Below are 23508 nucleotides of genomic sequence, written 5' to 3' on the forward strand. Positions count from 1 at the left end.
TCTTCCCACAGTTGGAAGTTGACCGTGCCTGCGCTTACTTCCCATTATAACGTTCGTTTACCAATGCTTATATGATTGGTTAGAACGCGCCTGGCAACATAAAATGTGTTGCACCCAATACATAACACTTACCTTCACCTTTATATAAGTGCTCAACTTACATTGGTATTGTGGGTGCCGCATAAAGAACTGATTTATGTGGGAACAGGAGGCTAGACTAGATGGACTCCCAGTCTGATCCAGCAAGGCTTGTTGGGTAATATAACTGGGTAACAGGTAGTTTATCATCCAGCTGGATAAAGTCAGGGGTCACAGGTTCGATCCCTGCATGGAGCAGTTGCATATTCCTGCATATTCCCTCCCAACCCTACAATTCTCTGATTCTAAGAAAACTTTAATACCACCAATATATTTCTGCTCTGAAGAAACAGCACAGAATATAGGCAAGAGCAACATTTTTGTACTTAAATATTCCACCTCAGAAAACAATGTGACTATCTAGCCTTTGTAAAACAATTCACGCGGATAAAGAGCTTGGCCTGTAAATCACAAAGCTACACCTGAAACTTTCACTCCCATCATATGGCAAACTTTGTAAAAAAAAAAAAAAAAAAAAAAAAAAAAGCTTCATTTTGGCAGACATAAGTGATCACACATACGAAATAACATGAGTTTGGGGAGGTGTAGGCCCCCTTTTAGATGAAAACCGAAGGGAGACTGCTTTATGTTGGACAAAAAAAGTTTTGACATAGTTCTACATATAAATATATTGCAAAATGGTGTTTATTTGAAAGACTCTTTTTTGAATACCTCATTTTTCTTGTAGACAAGAAAATTATGCTGAGTTAAATATGTTTTCTTTTTCATGTCTAGAACCTAGAAGTCTGAGTAGTGATTATTTTCCCTCTAATTACCAGGTTAACTGTGATTACATTTTCTCCAATTCCCTGGATACCTGTAGTGGGCACTAGCAAAATTACAAACCAACAGTGAAATATACAGGAGGTTTGTATTAATTCCACTTAGAACTAAGGCTGGAAACGAACACAACTTCATCAATCTGTTTGCTGCAACTTCACACTGCATAATATTTGCTTGAATCGGTTCCATTACTAGTGAGTTGAAATTAGGTCCCGTGGAGAACAAGATGACAAACTAGTAATTATTTAAGTCCCTTTCAATTTAATAGGCACTATATTCAATTAGTCTAGATCAACTGAACATTTTCATGGAGAAGTTGCAGTTCTGAATAAGTTTATCATATCCTCTGTAATTATCAAATCAACTATGATTAATTCTCCTTGTTTTCAAGGTTCCATGGGGAATGTCCATGGCCATGAGCAAAACTATCTGCTGGCACTGAATAAACCATCCATATCCCTTCCACCATTCAGAAAAGAGAGACAGGCAGGGAGAACTCCGTCATTCTGAAATTCAAATCATTACATCTGCTGAATAAGTAGCCATCTAAATCTAATTCCAGGATTCAAAGCTCCTTGAATCACAATGCTGGAATAGGTGGAATTCTTTCCAGAAATCAGATTTTCATATAAAATAATGGTGTTAGTTGTGTTAGTATTTGTGCTATTTCGTCAAGCAGTGTGCAAGCTTCCAAATGCAGCTAAATGTAGTATCAGGGACCCTCTCCCTATTCTCCACAAGTATTATCAGCCTGGAGATCTCAATATTGCTGGCATTTCTTCGCAGAACTTTGTGTTTTCAAGTCCAATGACATTTGAAAAACCTCCCTCTGCTGAGCTCTTTGGTGATATCATGTATGTAAGGAGATATAAAATGTACCTGTTCCCATAATATTATTGCAAGAATGATTTTGTGGATAAGCATTTGCATTCACCATAACCTTCTTTCAAATTGTCTGCTGGAGGGTAATCTATTTCCTAATCTGCTACAGCAGTTCTCTATCATACAAGGTGCAATAACTGCCGCACCCAAGGACTGGGTCAGTACTGTATTTGCACTTCTGAACTGACTGCCTGGAACAGCCAATTAAATTGTAGAGGAATGGTATTCTAAACTGCATTGTCTATTAGATATTCTGGATGGGATAACAACTTAACAGGCAATTCTTACCAACCCTATGGTTTTAATTTCATCCTAGTACTTTTAGTATATCTTCTTTTGTTAAATATATGGTATCTGATAATTTCAAAAATTGGAATAGGCATGATTTTAGCAATACAAAGCCTCCAAAATTTCTATTCTAACTTGGCCTTCTTCAGCTTCTACCAAGTGCCGTTTTAAGATGCATATTGAGAAGAATAAAGGGGATAAAATGACAGTGGCTACATTACCGCAGTCAACTCACTCTTTCCTGTATATGAGCTTGATGAAATGCCACAGTTAAGTATGTATGGTAGAGAATTGTGCCCAATATAATCTGAAGCAGATGAACCATATTGTCTCCTTACAGGGTACTGACCCAACTCTACCAGCACATTGTGGCCTTGGCATTTGCTGTAAGGGAAATCAATTTAAACCCACGACTCTTACCCAACATTACTCTGGGCTTCCAGATCTATAATAACCAGTTCAGTACAAGCACAATCTATCAAGCTTCAATGGAACTTCTCTCAACTCAGGAAAGTTTAATCCCAAACTACAAGTGTGACACCCGGAGCAATCCAGTAGCAGTCATTGGGGGACCTGATTCCAATGTCTGCCTCCATATGGCAACCATCCTGAGCTACTACAAGATGCCACAGGTAAGCTTTGCTTATGAGCAGGATATATGAACAAACCACGGTTACATCTCTTCCTTTTCAGATGTGGTTTGGAGGTTAAAATGGATGTGGCTGAAATCACACTGGAAGCTTTGTAGGAAAACTTGACTATGGGGAGAATGTCCACACTATCTCAGATCCATTTGGCATAAATATAGATTTCTGTTCCAGAGCCTATATATACCTTTATGTTAATTTATTTTTTAAAATAACCCATCCCAGTCTTCAGACGGCGGTGAGTTTTTTGTACCTTTGGGTCACTACAAACAATAGCACTTAAGTTGGCGGGACAGCTGTGTATGTTCCAAGAGGTGTCAGGTCACAGAAATCTCCTAGCTGCAAGGCTGGTGGATCCCCTCTGATTTCTGAAGCACACTCAGGTGGATTGTGAGAGAGCCTTTTTTGTGCAACCCAAGGGGCATGCTGGAGGCTACACAGAGGATGAGAGAGAGACAAAGTCCTGTTGCATGAGCAGCAAACCCCTTTGCCATTGATCGATGCTACCATCAGAGTTTAAGATGAGGTTAGATTGTTGGAAGGTTCAAAAGAAAATGTTGATCCTTCTTAGGTGATATTTTGTGAGAGGCATTATGGTTTGGTAGTAGCTGTATTGCCTGAAATACACACATTCACCTACAAGAACATGGTGATAGGAGAACTTACTGTTTTGTTTTAATGTTTCTTTAGCTTGCATATGGTTCCGCACCAGTACTGGATACTGAAAAACAAGGTGCTTTCATCCAACAGATGTTCCCATATGGGGCTCACCAATATATGGGGATTCTCCAGTTACTTCTTCATTTCAGGTGGACATGGATTGGGGTGATTTATTTCGATGATGACAACGGAGAGAGGTTTGTGCAGAATGTGCTTCCCATCTTCTCCCAAAGAGGCATCTGCTTTGCCTTCGTAGAATGTTTACCAAAACAGGGATCCTCCGATACTTTTGGTGCAATTGCGGGAAAGGGGGTCAACATGACTGCGGGCATCATGGCAAGCACTGCCACTGTGGTGGTTGTGCATGGTGAAATTCAGACCATGCTAGTCTTGAGGACATTGATTGAGTTTTGGGAGTTCAGTAGTAGCCTAAAGAATACAAAACTCCTGGTTATGACAGCTCAAATGGATTTCACATCATTTCATTTGCAAAGACAGTGGGACATAGACTTCATCCATGGTGCTCTATCTTTTGCAGTCCACTCTGAAAGGGTGTCAGGATTCCATACATTTATTCAGAACAGGAACCCTATTTCAGAAAAAGAAGACAAATTGCTTAGAGTATTCTGGGAACAAACATTTACCTGTCTTCTCCCTGACACCAAGGTAGACATGGCAAATGAGGAATTCTGCACGGGGAAGGAGAAGTTAGACACTCTTCCAGCATCAGTTTTTGAAATGACTGCAACTGCCCACAGTTACAACATGTACCTTGCTGTTTATGCTGTGGTTCATGCCCTGCGATCCATGGATTTGTCAAAGTCCAAAAAGGAAGCGATTGCAGGACGGCAGAGAAAGAAGTTTCTCATTGAACTGCCATGGCAGGTAAAACACAAAGAGAAGAGTGGTCACTCCCTGTGCCAAGTCTGGATTTGGGACATCTGCAGACATGGTTTGTCACTGATCCATTTTTCAACTTTTTTCCTGGTTTTTCTTTCTCACAGTAAACACATTAAACGCTGGTTACTTTGAAAATACCTAAGCATATCAACTTGTCGACCTGTCTTGCTGCAAGATTTCTCTTGATTTTATTCAGGTGCCTATTAAAAATAATGAAATAATAATAATTCTGTTTCACTCAGTGTCCAGGATCCTTTGTTTTAAGGCCTGTTTGAGCTAGTCATATCCCATAGATATTATCTGGTGGAATGAAAAGCTCAGGCCCACAAGTTTACTCAGGACCATCTTTAACCACAAGGTCTGAAAGGCATCTGAGAGGAGCAGTGAAGTCAAGCCACGTAGGGAATAGCAGGTTCTAACCCGGCAGCCCATGGAAGTGAGACACACTTTACTTTTCACTCTAAGCACCCTGTTCTCCAGCTGCAACATGGCATTTGATACAAATCTAGGGACTTGCAACACTGCTCTTGGATATTGTCAGTGAACTCTCTCTAGATAGATGAAAAGCGAAGATGATGGTCCTATGAGGGTAATGTATAACAACTGGGTCAAGATTTTAGCTTGATATAGTTTTAGAGCTTGAAGAGTGTAGCGAACTACATAGTTTGAATAAATTTAAGATGTGTAAAATGTTATTTTGGGGCTTTCCTTCAGCCAGAAGCCTGGAAAAGCACACATATGTATTTAAAGGGCAGCACTTGTTCAATCTTATGGTCTCCAATGGTCCACAATGGAGGAAGCAAAGCAAGCCAGTGAGAGAGAGCCAGTGTGGTGTAGTGGTTAAGAGCGGCAGACTCGTAATCTGGGGAACCGGGTTCGCGTCTCCACTTCTCCACATGCAGCTGCTGGGTGACCTTGGGCTAGTCACACTTCTCTGAAGTCTCTCAGCCCCACTCACCTCACAGAGGAGGAAGGGAAAGGAGAATGTGAGCCGCTTGGAGACTCCTTCGGGTAGTGAAAAGCGGGATATCAAATCCAAACACTTCTTCTTCTTCTTGCAAGATTTGACATCCTTCCGCCCGGCCTGCAAGACGAAGCTGTCCTGCCAGGCCTTTGGTCAGGCTTCAGTCTGACTCATTTTCTCTTTGTAGAAGAACAAGCATGAAGGAGGTTTCCCAGCCTGCTCACAGGTCCTTATAATATCAGTGGAAACAGTTAGTCCTGGCGTGTATTAACTGCTTTCAATTTTAACCTGAGGATTGTCATTTGTTCAGCTTTAATTTTAATTTTAAGTTATTTGAATTAATTTTGGGATGCATTTTAATCTATCGATTGCTTGTTTTCATGCATACCGTATTATTGATATGATGTTAGCTGCTCTGAGCCCAGCTCCAGCCAGGGAGGGTAGGGTACAAACAGAAATTTTTATTTAATTATTTTTATTGATAAAATTGCAAAATCGTCTGCAAATAGGAGAACCGATACCCAATGTTGGTGTAGCTTAGGAGGGTGGTAGACTTGTCTGCTTGGGCATTTGACCAGGTCGTTTATATAGAAATTAGATAAAGTTGGGGCTAAAACACAGACCTGCTTCATGCCTCTTTAAATAGGAATGGTGTTCATTGTCGAACCATAGTTTGAATGCTTTTCCAATTCTTGATTGGGCTCAGGGATATAACACTACAGTAATAGATAGAGACTCTGTATTATCTCATTATGAACTCTGAGAAAGTCAGCCTGTGAGTTGAAATTTATGAAGACTGGATATAGATCCTGGAGGGTGTTTCGAGACCCTCTTTAATTTGATTGTTCAGCTGCAACAACGATTTCACATGGCGGCCGGCCCACCTGGTCTGGGAATGGAGACTGCCAACTAGTTAATGATCTAAGACATGCTGTCCAGGGTGAAAGAAGGACGCATACAAGGAATTGGAAATGGTCACCATCTAGGAGGAGCATCACTTGGAAGTTTGGGAGGCTGCATTCACCAGCATATATCAATTGTGCTTGCTCCTGGGATGGAGAGAAATGCGTATTTGCCCAGGTAGTCACTGGGAAAAGGTATTTGGAGTATTTGGAGACTCAATCTACGTCATTTCAATTAGCTGTATTCCACAAAGATTTGATCTTTTGTCCTTTGAGAGCCACCCTTCTTTCTTTCAGGACCAAGACGTGCAGTGGCCCTTAATTTGAATGCATAATATCCACCTATTTCTATATATTTGGCCACCCAAGTTTCTTGGAGCATGGTAAAGTCAAATGCATGATGAAATAGTTATCCACACTCCCGGGCAGGTAGCTGAACCAGCCTGTCATGTTCCAGGAGACAATTTTGAGGGTCATAAGCGCCCAATGAGTAAGCTGGTCTTTGTACCTTCATACCATATGGTTAATGTCACTGTGGTTGAAGATTGTTTTTCATGTTGGTGACCCCCACAATATGCTGAAAAAGCTCATATTTTTAAAAGTATAAGTAAGCAACCCCCCCCCCACACACACACACTGAAGCATGCTCAGTAGCCTCCAGAAAACAAAGAACATGGTGGAACAAGGAGTTTCCCCTGCTTGAGCTCATTGTACCGTAGAGGAGAACATCACTGGCTTCCTGCTTGGAACAATGAACTGCCACATCCGGCACTGACCATTGAAAGAGTCCATTGATCCTAGTTTGAAGTGTGTTGTATTATTGCCTTGCTTCTCTCTTAAGATCTCTCTCTCTCTCTCTCTCTCTCTCTCTCTCTCTTCCCTTTAGCTCCAACATTTTCTACGAAATGTTTCATTTAACAACAGTGCTGGGGAAAAGGTTTCATTTGATCAAAATGGGGCCTTACAAGCTGGATTTGACATTATAAATTGGGTCACATTCCCAAATCAATCTTTTCTTAGAGTCAGAGTTGGACATATAGACCCAGGTGCCCCCCAAGCATTCACTATTGATGAGGAAGCCATTGTATGGCCTAATATCTATTACCAGGTAAGGATCCACAAAACTTTTCAGATGGTTCCCATTATTTCCCCAAAGTTTAAAAAGCGGTTTATTCTTCAAAACAAAATTGAAAATTCTTTCCAGTAGCACCTTAGAGACCAACATACCAGGAACAAACTCAGTTGGTCTCTAAGGTGCTACTGGAAAGAATTTTCAATTTTGTTTTGACTATGGCAGACCAACACGGCTACCCACCTGTAACTGGTTTATTCTTCAGAATTGGAACCAACTTTGCCTCTTTCTCATGTCAGCTAGATGAGGCTCGTTTATCTTAAGCACAACCAAGGTGGAAGTTCAATCAGTCCTCAAGCAAATTTACTATGCCAGGCCAACATCAATCTCATTCTCAGCTGTAGATTAAACTATATCATACAAACTATCTAAATCTAATTTTTGAATGCTAAAATATTCTGTGCTTTCTTTTGTTGACAGTCACTTCCCCTTTCTCTGTGCAATGACAATTGTCATCCAGGTTATAGAAAGGGCAAGAAGGAGGGGAAGCCACCTTGCTGCTATGATTGCCTTCCATGTCCAGAAGGAAAGATCTCCAACCAGAAGGGTAATCATGATAATGTATGAAGTTCTCAGAAGTATTGCAGGTAGTCCACTGGATGCATGTCAGACTGACACATGCTTTGATGGTGTTTCCTGCTTGGCAGGGGGTTGGACTGGATGGCCTTTGTGGTCTCTTCCAACTCTATGATTCTATTCTATTTATCTAACGATTCTAAAAAAAATAAAAAATTGCAGCTCAGTTTTCCATATATATCCATACTGATTTTTGGATTAGAACTCTATAACAAAGCTCAGAAAAAGTGATCTCTGAAGGTTAGCAGTGTTTTCAGTTCTCGTATTATTTCAGGAAAAATTAATAAGCAATTTTTATTGGAGATGCTGATATTGAACAGTTTGAAGTGACTGGATACATGAAAACAGAGTCCTTTTGGAATAAAAATGTTGTAAAGGCCCATACGTTTAATTAAAATGTTTACTAGCAGAACGTTTTTAAAAAACAAAGCAAAAACATCAATGATACAGTGGTACCTCAGGTTAAGAACTTAATTCGTTCTGGGGGTCTGTTTCTAACCTGAAACTCTTCTTAACCCAAGATACTATTTCTGGTTAGCGGAGTCTGCAAACTGAAGCATATGTAACCTGAAGCGTCTGTAACCCGAGGTACCAGTCTACATCAAAGATATCCACACAATACCTTGTGCTGTCCAGCTTAGAAATAACTTTAATTTATATTCAAAACTGACAAACATAGCTCTCTCACACACATTCACACACACAGGCTCAGCTGCCTGCCATCCAGCTGCTTTAGCCTGGATCTACTTACTTGGAGAGCTTCTTTTACATCTTCACCCCACAAAGTTTGAGAAATGAAAAGAAAAAAGGAAACCAAAGGTAACTCCTTTCAGAAAGGAGATTTGCAACCAAATACGCTTGTCACCTGATCTAATGTTAATCACTCACATGTTAACTGCTAGAGAACAACAACCCGTTAATTATCAACTCCGTTAAATCTCAGAAAGAGCTCTTATTGCTGTTCCTTAGTTTCAAGGGATGTGGGTGGCATTGTGGTCTCAACTACTGAGCCTCTTGGGCTTGCCGATCAGAAGGGTGGTGCTCAAATCCGCACAACGGGGTGAGCTCCCATTGCTAAGTCCCAGCTCTTGCATACCTAGCAGTGCCAGTAGATAAAGTCTAAGTACTTTATTACGGTCAATGACCAGCACACACACACACAAAAAGACACATACAGAATCAATAATAAATGCAATTTAAAATTGGTCTGAGATTTGATCTAAAAGAGGTTGGCCATATTAAAATTAAAGTACATTAAAATTAATAATTATTGCTTTAAAAGAATAAATTTAGAAATTAATTTAAAAAATCAACAATCCAGATTATTATAATACTTAAATCAAAAGAAGGATCACGAGCCACCTAATTGTGCGGACCGAAGCTTAATAGCGACAGCACAGAACTTTGCCACCGCAGCTGTGACCTTAGGGTTGGCATCTGATAGGAGCCAATGGGCGTAGTGTTCTTCGGGACATCCAGGAGACTCACATAATAGCGGAGAGATAAGTTCGTTCCGTAAAGCCCTATAAAAGCAGCAACGGAGAAGTACATGGTCTGTAGTCTCTACTTCTCCGGAGCCGCATGGACAGAGTCTGTCGCCCAAAGGAACCCCCCTATACCTCCCATCCAATACGGCAGATGGCAGGACATGATTTCAGACCAGTGTGAACGCCCTTCTGTGGGATGGGACCTCGAGCTGAGTAAAATACCTAGCTGGGAGTTGTAAGTATCTCCGCTCCTCTGGGGTTAAAAAAAGAGGGACTTTACTTAAGTCATTTTGCCTCTCGATAGCCATTAGCCTCTACTTGACTAATGCCCTTGCTGTGTTGTAGCTATGTGAACACAGGTACCAGTAGATAAATAGGTAGGAAGGTAAATGGTGTTTCCATGCACTCTGGTTTCCGCCATGGTGTCCCATTGCGCCAGAAGCCATTTAGTCCAGTCTGTGGACAAACGGCGGCTCCCTCAGCCTGAAAGCAGGATGAGTGCTGCAACCCCATAGTTGCCTTTGACTGGACTTAGCCGTCCAGGTCCTTTAGCTTTAGTTTTTACCTTTAGCTTCAATGGAATCTTCGAGTTAAGCCCTTTCACCAATACAAACAGGCAGTCCCATTTCAGTGTGAATTAAACCAATTATACTTGAAAAATCTGTATTACAATGCAAACGGAATGATTCTTTCCACCACAGACCATTTCAGTTTGATGGTGAACGTTGACAAGGGAATACAGACTGATTTAATATACAGCAGTATATGATGCCACTTGACTAAAACAAAACAAATATTTTGATATATACATCCGGGCAAGATGGCAGCAGAGGCATTACTCCCATGGACAAAAAGCAGCATTGGTATTTCCCTGTGCCTCTGAACTCTTAGCATTTGGGTCCAAGATTTTGTTTCATGTTTTGACCTATTTGCCTTCATTTGGGTTTTTCCAATACCAGAGCATGTACAACAAAATGAATTTTTCTCTTTTTCAGACATGGATGCCTGCTTTCAATGCCCAGATGGACAATATCCAAACAATGGCCAGGATTCATGCATTCCAAAATATATAACCTTCTTGTCTTATGAAGAAACATTGGGTCTCGGTTTGGCTCTTCTTGCTCTTTCCTTGTCTTCCATCACAGCTTTGGTTCTGGGAATCTTCATTATGCACAGGGACACTCCCATAGTCAAAGCCAACAACCGGAGCCTCACCTACACTCTCCTCGTCTCCCTGCTGCTCTCCTTCCTTTGTGCTTTGCTATTCATTGGCCAACCTGGGAAGGCAACCTGCCTCCTCCAGCAACTTGCTTTTGGCTTCATATTCACTGTGGCTGTGTCAAGTGTGCTGGCTAAAACCATCCTTGTTGTCATAGCTTTCCGGGCCACCAAGCCAGGGTCTAAACTGAGAAAATGGGTGGGGAAACACCTGGCCACCTCAATTGTTCTTTCCTGCTGCCTGATTCAAGCCATTATTTGTACTGTGTGGTTGTCCACCTATCCTCCATTCCCCTATTTGGACATGCACACAATGCGTGATGCAATTGTACTGCAATGTAGTGAAGGTTCCCCTCTCATGTTCTACTCTGTGCTGGGCTTTTTGGGTTTCCTGGCCATTGTCAGCTTCAGTGTGGCTTTCCTAGCCAGGAAGTTGCCTGACAGCTTTAATGAAGCCAAGTTCATCACCTTCAGCATGCTGGTTTTTTGCAGTGTGTGGTTGTCTTTTGTTCCAACCTACCTGAGCACTAAGGGGAAATACATGGTGGCTGTGGAGATCTTCTCCATCTTGTCCTCCAGTGCAGGCTTACTGGTTTGTATCTTTTTCCCAAAAAGCTATATAATTATGGTGAGGCCTGAGTTGAACAACAGAGAGCAGCTAATACAGAGGAAAAAATAGTCATTGTAAAGTGGTACTCAACGCAACTAACGTTAGTCATCATTTAACCGCATTGTAAGCAAAGGAAATTTAGACATCGCTAAATATCTACCTTGTCGTCCATGAAACTCACAGTGCAATCCGAACCAAATATACTTATCCTCAGCTAAGTTGCACTATCATTGCAGCCTCAATCATGAGAAGAAAATGAAAGAAAGAGAAGAAAGAAAAGGGAAAAGAGAAAGAGAGGAAAGAAGAAGAGAAAGAGAAAGAAGCAGAAAGAAGAGGGGAAATAAAGAAGATCCGGAGGAGGGGGATTAAGACATTCAGTCCTTGATAGCACCATCTTCTCTACTTTCTGTTAAATAATATTTCTCTTATGTCAAAGTATCTCAAAGTCATTCATTTCTTTTTCCCATGAAAAGTCCAAGAGGAGTTCCCAAATTATTATTATTATTATTATTATTATTATTATTATTATTATTATTATCATTATTAAATGTCAACTGTGCTTTTTCCTAGTTATCAAATTTACTTCATTAATCCCCTACGCCATTTCTCCATACTGAGTAATAGCAAATTCTCCCATCTGTGTCCACAAGTCTCTCCACCTGTGATCACATATTGGAATAATATTCCATAATTCTTGTCCTGTGTCTTTAAGAACTGTGTGACTCTGCACGCTTTGCTGTTGGTTTACACCTTTCACTAATAAAGTATTAGATCTGGCTATTCTCATGGTTTTGCTCCAACCCTCCTTTGGGCCTGTGGTTCAGGACAGCATGCTAGGCTTGCCTTGTGTTCATCCACATTTGAGTGGAGAAAAATGATTGGTGAAAAAAGGTTATGTCTTGTTTGGACTAGGCCAAGAAGGCTCACCAGATCTTTGGCTGGAGCTATCCAAACACCCCAGCTAAATTAGAAAACTGCCTCTGTACCAGGCCTCGTGTTTTGATATCTGAGGATTGGTTCTGTCGAAACGTAATTTTTACAACCACGAGAATAAGCAGGATTGTTCTCCCCCGCAAAAAAGGTTTTAAATGTTTTAAAAACATCTGGCTTAAAGGAAATAGTGATGGTGATGTGAATGTTACTATATTCTGAGAATACACACACACACACACACACACACAAAACAACAGCAGGATTTAGTCACTAACAATTTAATGGTTGGCCTATGTAGCTTTTAATGAGGGTGAAAGAGGAGAGTGCAAAATATGGTCTGAAGCTCAACATCAAAAAAACTAAGATCATGGCCACTGGTCCCATCACTTCCTGGCAAATAGAAGGGGAAGAATTGGAGGCAGTGAGAGATTTTACTTTCTTGGGTTCCATGATCACTGCAGATGGTGACAGCAGTCCCGAAATTAAAAGACGCCTGCTTCTAGGGAGGAAAGCAATGACAAACCAAGACAGCATCTGAAAAAGCAGAGACATCACCTTGCCGACAAAGGTCCGTATATTTAAAGCTATGGTTTTCCCAGTAGTGATGTATGGAAGTGAGAGCTGGACCATAAAGAAGACTGATCGCCGAAGAATTGATGCTTTTGAATGATGGTGCTGGAGGAGACTCTTGAGAGTCCCATGGACTGCAAGAAGACCAAACCTATCCATTCTGAAGGAAATCAGCCCTGAGTGCTCACTGGAAGACAGATGCTGAAGCTGAGGCTCCAGTACTTTGGCCTCCTCATGAGAAGAGAAGACTCCCTGGAAAAGACCCTGATATTGGGGAAGATAGAGGGCACAAAGAGAAGGGGACGACAGAGGGTGATATGGTTGGACAGTGTTCTCGAAGCGACTGGCATGAGTTTGGCCAAACTGTGGGAGGCAGTGAAAGATAGGCGTGCCTGGCGTGCTCTGGTCCACGGGGTCACGAATAGTCGGACACAACTGAACGACTGAACAACAAATGTATCTCTGGAATGAGTCTCCTTTTCTTGGGCCCTGAATACCAGAGAAAATGCCATGGTTCCTATTATCTGATGGCCCCGTGGGCTGAGATTAGGAAATGAATACTTTTTAAGGTAGCATGACCATTTAATGCCAGATTATTCTGTGAACCGCCCTGATAGTCTGTGAACTGCCCTGAGACCCCCAGGCATAGGGTGGCAAGGTAAAGGTAAAGGTACCCCTAACCGTTAGGTCCAGTCGCGGACGACTCTGGGGTTGCAGCGCTCATCTCACTCTATAGGGCGAGGGAGCCGGCATTTGTCCACAGACAGCTTCTGGGTCGTGTGGCCAACATGATTAAGGTGCTTCTGGCGAACCAGGGCAGCACATGGACATTCTGTTTACCTTCCCAGCAGAGCAGTACCTATTTATCTACTTGCACTTTGGCGTGCTTTTGAACCGGTGGGTGGGCAAGAGCTGGGACGGAGCAATGGGAGCTCACTCCGTTGCGGGGATTTCTGATCAGCAAGCCCTAGGCTCTGTGGCTTACACCACAGCACCACCCACGTCCCTATGCGGTGGTACGTAAATTCAATAAAATCATCACCACCACCACCATCATCACTATCCTGAATTAGTGATAGGATTTCTCCCGGAATCCAACCACAATCGTGTCATTTCATAGGGCTGAAAGGCCAACACAACTTTGTGTTAGTCTTTGTTAGTTTCTTAATGCCTCTCTTTTTTGGTGGCCTTGAAGAGGCATTGGAGGTTATTGTTGCCACAGCAGGGAGGGTTGTACAGCCTACTGACTTCTGCTGATATGTCAGGGGGGGAATATTCTTCTGCACCTCCACAGTAAATGCTAAACATGTCATTAAATCAAATTATCAAATTAACTATGATTAACTCTCCCTGTTTTCAAGGTTCCATGGCCATGGCCATGATCAAAACTATGTGTTGTCACTGAATAAACCATCCATATCCCTTGCACCATTCAGAAAAGAGAAAGAGACAGGCAGAGCACTGTCATTCTGAAATTCAAATCGTCGCATCTGCTGAATAAGTAGCCATTTGAATCTAATTCCAGGATTCTCAGCGCCTTGAATCAGAATGCTGAAATAGGTGGAATTCTTTGCAGAAATCAGATTTTAATAGAAAATGATGGTGTTAGTTGTGTTAGTATTTGTGCTATTGCCTCAAGCAGTGTGCAATGCAGCTAAATGTAGTATCAGGGACCCTCTCCCTATTCTCCACAAGTATTATCAGCCTGGAGATCTCAATATTGCTGGCATTTCTTCGCAAAACTTTGTGTTTTCAAGTCCAATGACATTTGAAAAACCTCCCACTACTGAGCTGTTTGGTGATATCATGTAAGGAGATATAAAATGTACCTGTTCTAATAATATTATTGCAAGAATGATTTTGTGGATAAGCATTTACACTCACCATAATCTTCTTTTGATTTTCTGCTGGGGGGAACAGGCTATTAAAATGTAAGGAATGGTATCTTAAACTGCATTGTCTATTAGATATTCTGGATGGGATAACAACTTACAGGCAATTCTTACCAACCCTATTGTTTTAAATTCATCCTAGTGCTTTCAGTATTTCTTCTTTTGTTAAATATATGGTATCTGATAATTTCAAAAATTGGAATAGACCTGATTTAAGCAATACAAAACCCCCAAAATTTCTATTCTAACTTGGCCTTCTTTAGCTTCTACCAAGTGCCGTCATTAGATGCATATTGAGAAAATGCCAGAGGGTACATTACCACAGTCAACTCATGCTTTCCTGTATATGAGCTGTAATACATAGCTTGATGAAATGCCACAGTTAAGTATATATTATATAGAATTGTGCCCAATATAACCTGAAGCAGATGAACCATATTGTGGCATGCAACTCTCCTTACAGGGTACTGACCCAGCTCTACCAGCACATTGTGGCCTTGGCATTTGCTGTAAGGGAAATCAATTTAAACCCTCGACTCTTACCCAACATCACTCTGGGCTTCCAAATCTATAATAGCAAGTTCAGTGCAAGTGCAACCTATCAAGCTTCAATGGAACTTCTCTCGACTCAGGAAAGATTAATCCCAAACTACAAGTGTGACACCCGGAGCAATCCAGTAGCAGTCATTGGGGGACCTAATTCCAATGTCTGCCTCCATATGGAAGCCACCCTGAGCAACTACAAGATGCCACAGGTAAACTTTGCTCATGAGCAGGATATATGAGCAAACCACGGGTTACTTCTCTTGCTTTTGAGATTTGGTTTGGAGGTCAAAATGGATGTGGCTGAAATCACATTGGAAGCCTTACAGGAAAACTTGACTATGGGGAGAATGCCTACATTATCTCAGATCCATTTGGCATAAATAGAGATTTCTGTTTCAGAGCCTAGATATGTTGTTGTTGTTTAGTCGTTTAGTCATGTCTGACTCTTTCTGACCCCATGGACCAGAGAATGCCAGGCACTGGTGTCTTCCACTGCCTTCCGCAGTTTGCTCAAACGCACGTTGGTAGCTTCGAGAACACTGTCCAACCATCTTGTCCTCTGTCGTCCCCTTCTCCTTGTGCCCTCCATCTTTCCCAACATCAGGGTCTTTTCCAGGGAGTCTCCTCTTCCCACGAGGTGGCCAAAGTATTGGAGCCTAAGCTTCAAGATCTGTCTTTCCAGTGAGCACTCAGGGCTCATTTCCTTAAGAATGGATAGGTTTGATCTTCTTGCAGTCCATGGGACTCTCAAGAGGCTCCTTCATGGATCACTGCCTTGTCTTGGCGAAGGCACTAGAATAACTCAGAGAAGCTATGAACTATGCTGTGCAGGGCCACCCAAGATGCACAGGTCATAGTGGAGAGTTTTGACCAAAAGTGATCCACCTGGAGCAGGAACTGGCAAAAGACTCCAGTAACCCTGCCAAGAAAACTCCATGGACAAAGAGCCTATATATACCATTATCTTTAAGAAATTTTTTTTAAAAATCACCCCAGTCTCCAGACAGCAATGAGTGTCTCTACCTTTGGGTCATTACAAACAATAGCACTTAAGTTGGTGGGACAGCTGTGTATGTTCCAAGAGGTGTCAGGTCACAGACATGTCCTAGCTCCAAGGCTGTTGGATCCCCTCCGATTTCTGAAGCACACTCAGGTGGATTGTGAGAGAGCCGTTTTTGTGCAACCCAAGGGGCATGCTGGAGGCTACACAAAGGTTGAGAGAGAGACAAAGTCCTGTTGCATGAGCAGCAAACCCCTTTGGCATTGATCGATGCTACCATAAGAGTTTAAGATGAGGTTAGATTGGCAGAAGGTTCAAAAGAAAATGTTGATGCTTCTTAGGTGATATTTTCTGAGAAGCATTATGGTTTGGTAGTAGCTGTATTGCCTGAAATACACACATTCACCTACAAGAACATGGTGATATGAGAACTTACCGTTTTGTTTTAATGTTTGTTTAGCTTGCATAATGCATATGGTTCCGCACCAGTGCTGGATACTGAAAAACAAGGTGCTTTCATCCAACAGATGTTCCCAAATGGGGCTCACCAATATATGGGGATTGGGGTGATTTATTTCGATGATGACAATGGAGAGAGGTTTGTGCAGAATGTGCTTCCCATCTTCTCCCAAAGAGGCATCTGCTTTGCCTTCGTAGAAAGTTTACCAAGACAAGGATCCTCCAGTGCTTCTAGTGTAATTGCAGACAAGGGGGTCAACATGACTGAGGGAATCATGGCAAGCACTGCCAGTGTGGTGGTTGTGCACGGTGAAATTCAGACCATGCTAGTCTTGAGGACATTGATTGAGTTTTGGGAGTTCAGTAGTGGACTAAAGAATGCAAAACTCCTGGTTATGACAGCTCAAATGGATTTCACATCATTTCATTTGCAAAGACAGTGGGACATAGACTTCATCCATGGTGCTCTATCTTTTGCAGTCCACTCCGAAAGGGTATCAGGATTCCATACATTTATTCAGAACAGGAACCCCATTTCAGTAAAAGAAGACAAATTGCTTAGAGTATTCTGGGAACATACATTTACCTGTCTTCTCCCTGACACCAAGGTAGACATGGCAAATGAAGAATTCTGCACGGGGAAGGAGAAGCTAGATACTCTTCCAGCATCAGTTTTTGAAATGAGTGCAACTGCCCACAGTTACAACATGTACCTTGCTGTTTATGCTGTGGTTCATGCCCTGCGATCCATGGATTTGTCAAAGTCCAAAAAGGAAGCGATTGCAGGACGGCAGAGAAAGAAGTTTCTCATTGAACTGCCATGGCAGGTAAAACACAAAGAGAAGAGTGGCCACTCTCTGTGCCAAGTCTGGATTTGGGACATCTGCAGACATGGTTTGTCACTGGTGCATTTTTCAACTTGTGTTCTGGTGTTTCTTGTTCACAGTAAACACATTAAATGCTTGTTACTTTGAAAATACCTAAGCATATCAACTTGATGTTCTGCCTTTCAGAGCCAACCTTCTTTCTTTCAGGACCAAGACTTGCAGTGGCCTCTAATTTGAATGCACAATATCTACCTATTACTAGATATTTGGCCACCCAAGTTTCTTGGCGCATGATAAAGTGAAATGCTTGATGAAATAGTTATCCACACTCCTGGGCAGGTAGGTGAACCAGCTTGTCGTGTTCCAGGAGACAATTTTGAGGGTCATAAGCGCCCAATGAGTAAGCTGGTCTTTGCACCTTCATTTTGTTGTTCAGTCGTTCAGTCGTGTCCGACTCTTCGTGACCCCATGGACCAGAGCATGCCAGGCACGCCTAGCCTTCATACCATTTGGTTAATGTCACTGTGGATGAATATTTTTTTGTCATGTTGGTGAACTCCACCATATGCAGAAAAAGCACATATTTTTAATATGCAGAAAAAGCACATTTTGTTTTGTTTTATTCTAATCTTTGGATTTTGACTTCTTGTAGCTGTTATTGATCGCTGGTTTGGAATTATACTGCATTATATTGCTGGCTTTTGCATTAATAAACTGAGTTGTGTTGACTGTGGTTGAAGATTGTCATGTTGGTGAACTCTACAATATGCAGAAAAAGCTCATATTTTTAAAAGTATAAGTAAGCAACCCCCCCCCCCCCACACACACACTGAAGCATGCTCAGTAGCCTCCAGAAAACAAAAAACATGGTGGAACAACGGGGTTTTCCCTGCTTGAGCTCATAGTACCGTAGAGCAGAACATCACTGGCTTCCTGGTTGGAACAATGAACTGCCACATCCGGCACTGATCATTGAAAGAGTCCATTGATCCTAGTTTGAAGTGTGTTGTATTATTGCCTTGCTTCTCTCTTAAGATCTCTCTCTCTCTCTCTCTCTCTCTCTCTACCCCCCCCCCCAATTAGCTCCAACGTTTTCTACGATATGTTTCATTTAACAACAGTGCTGGGGGAAAGGTTTCATTTGATCAAAATGGGGCCTTACAAGCTGGATTTGACATTATAAATTGGGTCACATTCCCAAATCAATCTTTTCTTAGAGTCAGAGTTGGAAACATAGACCCAGATGCCCCCCAAGCATTCACTATTGATGAGGATGCCATTGTATGGCCTAATATCTCTTACCAGGTAAGGATCCACAAAACGTTTCAGATGGTTCCCTTTATTTCCCCAAAGTTTAAAAAGTGGCTTATTGTTCAGAATTGGATCCAACTTTGCCTCTTTCTCATGTCAGCTAGATGAGGCTCGTTTATCTTAAGCACAACCAAGATAGAAGTTGAATCAGTCCTACTGCATAGAAAGTAACTCATAAGACTCAAGGAAATTTATTATGCCAGGCCAACATCAATCTCGTTCTCGGCTGTAGATTAAACTATATCACACAAACTATCTAAATCTAATTTTTGAATGCTAAAATATTCTGTGCTTTCTTTTGTTGACAGTCGCTTCCCATTTCTCGGTGCAATGACAATTGTCATCCAGGTTATAGAAAGGGCAAGAAGGAGGGGAAGCCACCTTGCTGCTATGATTGCCTTCCATGTCCAGAAGGAAAGATCTCCAACCAGAAGGGTAATCATGATAATGTATAAAGTTCTCAGAAGTATTGCAGGTAGTCCACTGGATGCATGTCAGACTGACACTCATTTATCTAACGATTCTAAAAAACTTGCTACCAAGGAGTGTGGTGGAGTCTCCTTCTTTGGAGGTCTTTAAGCGGAGGCTTGACAGCCATCTGTCAGGAATGCTTTGATGGTGTTTCCTGCTTGGCAGGGGGTTGGACTGGATGGCCTTCGTGGTCTCTTCCAACTCTATGATTCTATTCTATTTATCTAACGATTCTTAAAAAAAAATGCAGCTCAGTTTTCCATATATTTCCATACTGATTTTTGGATTAGAACTCTATAACAAAGCTCAGAAAAAAGTGATCTCTGAAGGTTAGCAGTGTTTTCAGTTTTTGTATTATTTCAGGAAGAATCAATTGGCAATTTTTATTGGAGATGCTAATATTGAACAGTTTGAAGTGACTGGATACATGAAAACAGAGTCCTATTGGAATAAAAATATTGTCAAGGCCCATACATTTAATTAAAATGTTTACTTGCAGAACTTTCTTCCAAAACAAAACAAAAAAATCAATAATACATCAAAAATATCCACCCAATACCTTGTGCTATCTAGCTTAGAAATAACATTAATTTATATTCCGAGCTGACTAACATAGCTCTCTCACACACACAGGCTCCACTGCCCGCCATCCAGCTGCTTTAGCATAGAGCTACTTACTTGGAGAGCTTCATTTACATCCTCCCTCCACATTGTGGTCTAAACTTCTGAGCCTCTTGGGCTTGCTGATCAGAAGGTTGGTGCTCATATCTGCACAACGGTATGAGCTCCCATTTCTCAGTCCCAGCTCTTGCCTACCTAGCAGTTAGGTCTCTCTTTCCAGGCTCCCTCAGCCTGAAAGCAGGATGAGCGCCGCAAACCCATAGTTGCATTTGACTGGACTTAGCCGTCCAGGTTCTTTTCTTTTACCTTTTACCTTTAGCTTCAATGGAATATTTGAGTTAAGCCCTTTCACCAATACAAACAGGCAGTCCCATTTCAGTATGAATTAAACCAAGTATACTAAACAAATCTGTATTACAATGCAAACTGAATGAGTCCTTCCACTACAGATCCTTACAGTTTGAGGGTGAACGTTGACAAGGGAATACAGACTGATTTAATATACAGCAGTATATGATGCCACTTGACTAAAACAAAACAAATATTTTGATATATACATTCAGGCAAGATGGCAGCAGAGGCATTACTCCCATGGACAAAAAGCAGCACTGATATTTCCCTGTGCCACAGAGCTCTTAGCATTTGGGTGCAAGATTTTGCTTCATGTTTTGACCTATTTGCCTTCATTGGGGTTTTTCCCCTACCGGAGCATGTACAACAAAATGAAATGTTTCTTGAAAACTACATTCTCTTTTTTTCAGACATGGATGCCTGCTTTCAATGCCCAGATGGACAATATCCAAACAATGGCCGGGATTCATGCATTCCAAAATATATAACCTTCTTGTCTTATGAAGAAACATTGGGTCTCGGTTTGGCTCTTCTTGCTCTTTCCTTGTCTTCCATCACAGCTTTGGTGCTGGGAATCTTCATTATGCACAGGGACACTCCCATAGTCAAAGCCAACAACCGGAGCCTCACCTACACTCTCCTCGTCTCCCTGCTGCTCTCCTTCCTTTGTGCTTTGCTATTCATTGGCCAACCTGGGAAGGCAACCTGCCTCCTCCAACAACTTGCTTTTGGCTTCATATTCACTGTGGCTGTGTCAAGTGTGCTGGCTAAAACCATCCTTGTTGTCATAGCTTTCCGGGCCACCAAGCCAGGGTCTAAACTGAGAAAATGGGTGGGGAAACACCTGGCCACCTCAATTGTTCTTTCCTGCTGCCTGATTCAAGCCATTATTTGTACTGTGTGGTTGTCCACCTCTCCTCCATTCCCCTATTTGGACATGCACACAATGCGTGATGCAATTGTACTGCAATGTAGTGAAGGTTCCCCTCTCATGTTCTACTCTGTGCTGGGCTTTTTGGGCTTCCTGGCCATTGTCAGCTTCAGTGTGGCTTTCCTAGCCAGGAAGTTGCCTGACAGCTTTAATGAAGCCAAGTTCATCACCTTCAGCATGCTGGTTTTTTGCAGTGTGTGGTTGTCTTTTGTTCCAACCTACCTGAGTACTAAGGGGAAATACATGGTGGCTGTGGAGATCTTCTCAATCTTGTCCTCCAGTGCAGGCTTACTGGTTTGTATCTTTTCCCCGAAAAGCTATGTAATTATGGTGAGGCCTGAGCTGAACAACAGAGAGCAGCTAATACAGAGGAAAAAATAATCATTGTAAAGTGGTACTCAACCCAATTAATGTTATTCATCATTTCACCGCATTGTAAGCAATGGAAATTTAGTCATAGCTAAATATCTACTTTGTCGTCCATGAAACTCACAGTGCAGTCCCAACCAAATATACTTATCCTCAGCTAAGTTGCGGGAGGCGTGCCTGGCGTGCTCTGGTCAATCGGGTCACAAAGAGTCGGACACGACTGAACGACTGAACAACAACAACCACAAAAAGTTGCACCACTTTTGCAGTATCAATCATGAGAAGAAAATTAAAGAAAGAGAAAAAGGAAATAAAAGGAGATGAAAGAAGAAGAGAATGAGAAAGAAGCAGAAAGAAGACAGGAAAGAAAGAAGTGAAATATTTGAGAAAAGAAAAGAAACATTTTAGAAAAAGAAAAAAGGACTTAATGATTTCCCATTTATTGTTTACATAAAAAGAGGAGGAGGGGGATTAAGACATTCAGTCCATCATAGCACCATCTTCCCTACTTTCTGTTAAATAATATTTCTTTTAAGTCAAAGTGTTTCAAAGTCATTCATTTCTTTCTCCCATGAAAAGTCCAAGAGGAGATCCCAAATAATAATAATAATAATAATAATAATTAGTAGTAGTAGTAGTAGTAAATGTCAACCGTCTTTTTTTCCTAGTTATCAAATTTACTTCATTAATTCCCTATGCCATTTCTCCATACTGAGTAATAGCATATTCTCCCATCTGTGTCCACAATTCTCTCCATTTGTGATCACATATTGAAATAATATTCCATAAATCTTGTCCCGTGTCTTTAAGAACTGTGTGACTCTGTACGCTTTGCTGTTGGTTTACACCTTTCACTAATAAAGGATTAGATCTGGCTATTCTCATGGTTTTGCTGAAACCCTCCTTTGGGCCTGCGGTTCAGGACAACATGCTTGGCTTGCCTTGTGTTAATGTCTTGATTGGATTAGGCCAAGAAGGCTCACCAGAACTTTGGCAGCGATCATCTCACTCTAAAGGCCGAGGGAGCCGGCATTTGTCCGCAGACAGCTTCTGGGTCATGTGGCCAGCATGACTAAGTCGCTTCTTGCGAAACCAGAGCAGCGCACGGAAACGCCGTTTACCTTCCTGCCGGAGCAGTACCTATTTATCTACTTGCACTTTGGCGTCCTTTTGAACTGGTAGGTGGGCAAGAGCTGGGACCGAGCAACGGGAGCTCACTCCGTCGTGGGGATTTGAACCACTGCCTTTCTGATAGGCAAGCCCTAGGCTCAGTGGTTTAGACCACAGTGCCACCCGCGTCCCTATAGGGTGGTATGTAAATTGAATAAAATCATCCTCCTCATCATCATCAATATCCTGAATTAGTGATAGGATTTTTCCTGGAATCCTGGACTTCCGGCGAGAACGCCATCGCGGGCGGTCGTTGGTCGCTTCGGCAGCGAAGCGACTCAGGCCGACCCGGGGGTTGGAGCCCCGCTACCGCTAAGCGGGGCTCCGGTAAGCCGCGGGTCGAGCGTCCCGCGGCTTGGGCCCTCTGGCGAGCCCACTATAGCTCCGAACCCTTCCCTCGTTCCCCCTGTAAAGGGGGAGTGGGGGTGAAGGGACTACGGAGCTGGGCTGAGGAGGAATGCCCCAACCGGACCGGCGAAGCGGCGGCCGCCGCTCGCGGTGAGCGATATCGTTCTACCTGGTAAAGAAAGACAGAGGAAGCCCTTTGGCCGTGAGTACTCTAACAGTGGATTTATCTTGATATTTGGCTCTCCGGGAGAAATGACGAAAAGGAAGCCCGTTTTGACTCCCTTTGGAGAAAGAGAAAGTAACTGTATCGATGGCGACTGCTGTTACAATGGAGGATACAAATGTTTCGAACTTTACAGGCAAGATCGGTCAGACCCCTTTAAGGGATCAAAGTTGGTGGAAACATTTCTTTCTAAAATGGATGGAATGTAATCTTTTCGCCCTGACTCCAGGGAAAATGGCTGCGGAGATCTGTGTTAGAAATGGAAAAATACTGTGACTAAGATGGCAAATATTGTAATC

General features: G+C 42.1%; 2 protein-coding genes across 2 annotated transcripts; both read left to right on the forward strand.

Moving 5' to 3' along the window:
- Positions 1–221: 221 nt before the first annotated feature.
- On the forward strand, positions 222–6175 carry LOC117061475 (vomeronasal type-2 receptor 26-like). Its single transcript, XM_033174312.1, has 4 exons — positions 222–256; positions 2432–2723; positions 3429–4283; positions 6113–6175. Exons 1-4 carry the CDS (start codon positions 222–224, stop codon positions 6173–6175), a joined length of 1245 nt encoding a protein of 414 aa, XP_033030203.1.
- Positions 6176–6190: 15 nt separating this feature from the next.
- LOC117061476 (vomeronasal type-2 receptor 26-like) lies at positions 6191–11256 on the forward strand. Its single transcript, XM_033174314.1, has 4 exons — positions 6191–6342; positions 7185–7272; positions 7717–7843; positions 10355–11256. Exons 1-4 carry the CDS (start codon positions 6191–6193, stop codon positions 11254–11256), a joined length of 1269 nt encoding a protein of 422 aa, XP_033030205.1.
- The last annotated feature ends 12252 nt before the right edge of the window (positions 11257–23508 follow it).

This window comes from Lacerta agilis, chromosome 17 (assembly GCF_009819535.1).
Source record: "Lacerta agilis isolate rLacAgi1 chromosome 17, rLacAgi1.pri, whole genome shotgun sequence".
NCBI classification, from domain to species: Eukaryota; Metazoa; Chordata; class Lepidosauria; order Squamata; family Lacertidae; genus Lacerta; species Lacerta agilis.